Raw genomic sequence first — 4,923 nt, 5'->3', positions numbered from 1 at the left:
AAGGTACTTACGACCCAAAAGAAGAATCATTTGTCATTTTGATGTTAAAGTTTATCATCCCTGGGTTGCCATCATTCCCCAGGTGCAATCCAGTCTGTCATTGCTGAGGGTGCAGGCTAGCTGTTAAATTCTTTGAGTCCTAAAAACTGCAAGCAAGAAAGTACCTACTACTCTCTTCAGATACTTACTTCTTGGTATCATGACCAGTTCAGGCTCTTAAATTTGTACTACAATGCAGCCTGCTTATTTTTTCACTTCTCCTCTGTGTACCTAGTTAAAATAAGTTTGGCTAGTCCAAATAAATCCCTTTCTTTTTGGATTTATACTTGTAGCTAAGTAGTCATTTGGTTATTTCATATTTCAAAGCTTTTCTCAGTCAGTCCCTCCAATTCACCAGTCATTTTGGTGGCTCAAGCTCAGTCCTCTGCAGTTCTGCAACAGCTTGCAGGTGCTAAAGTGTTCATCCCAAATGCAAGTGCAGAAACTCCTGAATCTTTCCCCAGGAGTGCTCCTGTGCATGGGCATGTGCTTTGCTGTCTCCACCCCCCAGAACAGGCACGCCCAGAACACGATCCATAGCTACATGACAAAATGGAGTAGAAGGAGGATCAATTCGGTGACCTGCTCCTGGATAACTCAAAAGTTCAAAGTTTTCTTTCCCATGCTGGCGTAGACGCCTGATTGCCAGCTCAGCATATAAGGAGCTCTTCCACATACGATCATCTTCTCCTACCACTAAGAGAAAGTGACCTTCTGCTTTTTCAATGGGGATCGTGCAAGGAGAATTAGCAGGATTCGTTGGGTCATCCAGAGCTTCAAAAGTGTCAAATACTCCAGCGTCAGAAACACTAACCTTATTCATATCAAAACGCAGCCCAGGCAGAGTCATCTCACCATAATGGAGGTCTGCAACTGAGTTTGAACTACAGCCGGAGATAGAGACGGCAGCCACTACTTCTGGCAGGAAGGTGATCATGGAGAGTGCTAATTCTGCCCCTTTCCCAGTCCCAATCACTCCAACTCCTGGTCCCTTCACCTTCAGATAAGATAGGAGGTGGGGAAGAGAGGAAAAAAGGAATAAAGGAAGTATGCATTATAATATGGTTAATCATTAAATGCCTTTGGAGTTGTGTTATTTAAATAAAAAAGGTAGGTTTATTATTGAAAGCTACAGCCTGGACCTAGGCTCCTCCCTCTGTTTAGCATCTTATTTTTCAGAGACAAAAAGAGCTGTCAAACCCCACAACACAGACAGGCACAAGAAGTACCATCACCTGGACCTCACCTAGTCACTACTGCATATTTGGATGCAAATATTTTCTCTTTTTCTCAAAACAGGAAATTCAAGCACACTCTATTGCTATATATGTCTCAGGCAAATAAAGTAACCTCACAAATGACATTTGAAGGACCAGATAAGCAGTATTTAGTCTTGTCCGTTTCTAGCATGGAAAGTAAAACTGAAAGCAACATCCCAAGTCATCAAATCCATTCCTTTGGTGACTATTGAGCAGTTTTGTGTCATCCTCAAACTAATTGCTTTCATTTTAAAAAACCCCGTCTTTATCACCACTGCTCCTGTTTGGAGGATATTCCAACACTTCACTGTTCTAATGATCAGCAATCTTCTCATTTCCAGCATGAATTTATTTAACAGATAGCTCGTGCTGGAAGAAATTCATTCTCTGCAGTCATATACATAGCCGCCTATACAGGACCTACACTTTTTCCATTATTGGGCCTAAACCTGTCCAGCAGAAACCTGATACTCCAAAAAAGTCACCACCACCACTTGGGCATGAGTGCCAAATCCTCCCTTGTCCTGAGAGATCTCTCATTACACTCACCTTTGGGTGACGCTGTAGGAATCTAGCTGCCTCCTCAAAGTACTCGAGTTTGAATTCTTTCATGACTTTAGGCAAATCTTCAAAGTCAAAATATGGCAGAGAAAGAGCAGCAAAACCACGGGTAGCCAGCAGACTGGATCTAAATTCAATCAAACCTCCTTCATCACCGTACATGTCAATCACTCCTGGAAAGGGGCCATCCCCTACATTAAAAATACAGAGGACAAGTTATCAAACAGGACACTAAAAAGTAGCTGGTGAAGAGTGAACAACAAACTATAGAAGGCTTAAGACATTTTCTATTAATACTCCTTACTTTTCCATTTGCACAGCAGAGATTAGAGAACCAGTGCTGTAACCCACTTCAGCTATTTCAAACTAAAAATAGGTCCTTACAGTCCTGTAAACATGTGAACAGTTAAACTTGTTTTTCTTTTTTTTAAAAACTTTTCTAAATGTATTTTTTAATTTTCAATTTTAACCTCACACCCTCAGAACAATCATACTCTAAATCAGCTATTTTCCCACAAAGAAGTCATACCTTAATTAGCAAAGTGCAAGCTCATTACTATGAGGCAAGAGCACTGAGCCCTGGAAGTAAATTCTACAAAACTTACGCAAACTCTGGAATAAGGTGCATTGAGCAAAGCACATCAGAGACACCCATTACTAGATGAAATCAGCTGGACTTACTAGTTCTATCTCAGCATCAACACTGTTAACACTTGGCAGCAGAACCACTGCAGGTGTGACGAGACAGAGGGTAAAACTGAGAGCTATATGGGTGCGGTTATGTGTGCGTGACATATATAGATAAACATGCAGATACATGTGTACAGTCAGTCCCACAAAACTACAGCAATAATCAGAACCACAATTTTAAACGAGTATGCTTTTGCAGCCAAGGTCGTGTTGTGATACTACTGTATGCCATGCCAGCAGATCTTGGGTTAAAAGGCTAAGGATACTAACTCCTGGAACTATAAAGACCCCACGTAGGCAATTTCTTTTTTTACTTTTTTTTTTCCTGGCCACCAGATGTCACCACTGAAGTACTCTGCTCTAGCTCACTGCAACTACCTCAGCAGAAAAAGTACTTGCTTGTGCAAGAGTGCATTAACTCTCCGACATTACCTATATGCAATAAAGAAAAGACCTCTGTCATTTCAAAGTGCTTGAGAAAAGCAGGTTTTGGACAAGACATGCTAGATGGTGGAAACCTCCTAACTTAAAGCATTAGGAAGTTAGAAAAGGACTGAAAATGCTTTTGGGTTCTTTTTCTTTCAGTTCTGAAATTTTTCATAGAAGTTCAGTATTCTTCTTAAGAGAAAATATGTCTGGATAAATTTATCATAATGCCATGATCAACAGTAACCTTTTAGTTAACAACAGCCAGCCTAGATGGCTAGGGGAGGGGAGGGGGAACAAAAAAAAAAAGTATTAATTCATTTGTCACTCCTACCTGGAAAGCTTTCTAGCAAGAACATGTGATCAGAACACAGTCAAGCATGAATGTGTTTTTCCCTCATGAAGGCAACCTTTAACTTACACAAGGATCCTGGATTGCCTCCCTGAATGCCTACACATGCCCAAGTATGCAGTTTCTGCATAGCTCACTAAAAAGCAGGATAAAATGGGCTAGACAACTTTACTACTGCTTAAAAACAAACAAACAAAACCCCACAGCTACTCTTATGCCTGAATTGAGAAATCTCTTTCATATTAAAATTACAGTGTAAGCCCACTCATGTCATCTCACGTTTACTAAGAACAGTTCACATTTAAGATTCCCATCTTAATAACAGTAACATTTTTCCATCCCTGCAACAAAGAAAGGTATGGTAGTAATACTATAATTGGATCCTCCATCAAGAGGGATGCCCATATAATTTAAGCAATGATTCCAGAGTTTTCCACACTATTACAATGACAGACTTTCTAAAGGGAAAATTGCAGTTCCATCTTGCAGATCCTGGATTCCAATTGAGCTCAGCAGAAGCCCAGCTCACCCTCTAAGGCAGGATGTATCAAAACAACCAAATCTCAGTGATGGAAAATCCAGAATGCTGACTAGACATTTGATCCAAAATTCAAAGTTCAATCTCTTGTTTTTCTTCAGTGGACTTTGGCTCTGTATCTAAATGGATAAAAAGATTATTGTTTTGGAAATCATTCACTGAAAACACTTAAATTGCTAATAACTGTAGTGGTACTTGCAGGATTTGCCGAACCAAGTATTTATAAATTAGAGGTAATATGGAGGGCAGTTCTAGTAGCAGAACATCCAGGGAAATACAGTAAGCTTAAGTCATGGCTGAAGTGTACAAACACCATAATTCGTGTTAGGTTTCATTTTCCAACACCACTATCAGTCCATCAGAATATCATGCCTCATAAAGCACAACCATCCCACAAGCAGAACAAGTAGAACTTGCTCAGAAATCTATTTTGCCTTTATACCACAGAACTGAAGTAGCTCAACTATTAACTTAGCTTTAGCTCTGGTGTAACAGAGGTGGAATATTTGTATTCTCTAGAATCTCTTCTGCTGCTCTGCTTACTGGCATGTGTTTCACAGGGAAGAAAAATGCCTTTTCATTTCGATCTCACTCAGGGTAAAATCCTTGGGAGATTTAGCACAGGCTCACACGATGAAGCATATACACTTTTTGAAGATTACAGATTGTGGCAGTCCAGAGCAAACATCAAACCTACAGACAAATCATAGACTGAGAGGAGCAATATCGTAAACTCTACAACCTCTATTCTCATTTAGCTTCTGCCTGTCTCACAAGAGCCACCTGCCCGTACCTGCCCTGCCCGGTGCTGCCCTTAAGGACCGGGTAGTGTGGCCACGCACAAGTGGGGCTGTGCCCCAACAAGCCTTTGGGGGTGTCTCTGTGAGATTTAAAGGAAAAAAAACCACCACAAGACAACCCAACACAAAAACTGGCCACCTGCCTGCAGGGCAGCGTTCAGACCTACTATGGAATATGGATTTCCCGGGTGATATCCTTTGTATGCTTTTCTTTTAAAAGAGACTTTCCTTGCTGTGGAGAGAGAAGCCGGGGGTCCC

At 40.9% G+C, this 4,923-nt stretch overlaps 1 protein-coding gene across 1 annotated transcript; it reads right to left on the bottom strand.

The window, feature by feature from the left end:
• Window positions 1-255: 255 nt before the first annotated feature.
• LOC104616528 (acyl-coenzyme A amino acid N-acyltransferase 2-like) lies at window positions 256-2,050 on the bottom strand (the record flags this gene model as incomplete). The annotated part of the gene is made up of 2 exons (XM_010281572.1): window positions 256-1,036; window positions 1,848-2,050. Coding segments are annotated over 2 exons (779 nt in total), but the record flags the coding sequence as incomplete, so codon positions are not given.
• Window positions 2,051-4,923: the final 2,873 nt, after the last annotated feature.

Source organism: Phaethon lepturus, unplaced genomic scaffold (assembly GCF_000687285.1).
Source record: "Phaethon lepturus isolate BGI_N335 unplaced genomic scaffold, ASM68728v1 scaffold25572, whole genome shotgun sequence".
NCBI classification, from domain to species: domain Eukaryota; kingdom Metazoa; phylum Chordata; class Aves; order Phaethontiformes; family Phaethontidae; genus Phaethon; species Phaethon lepturus.
This window is presented reverse-complemented; position numbering and strand designations above follow the sequence as displayed.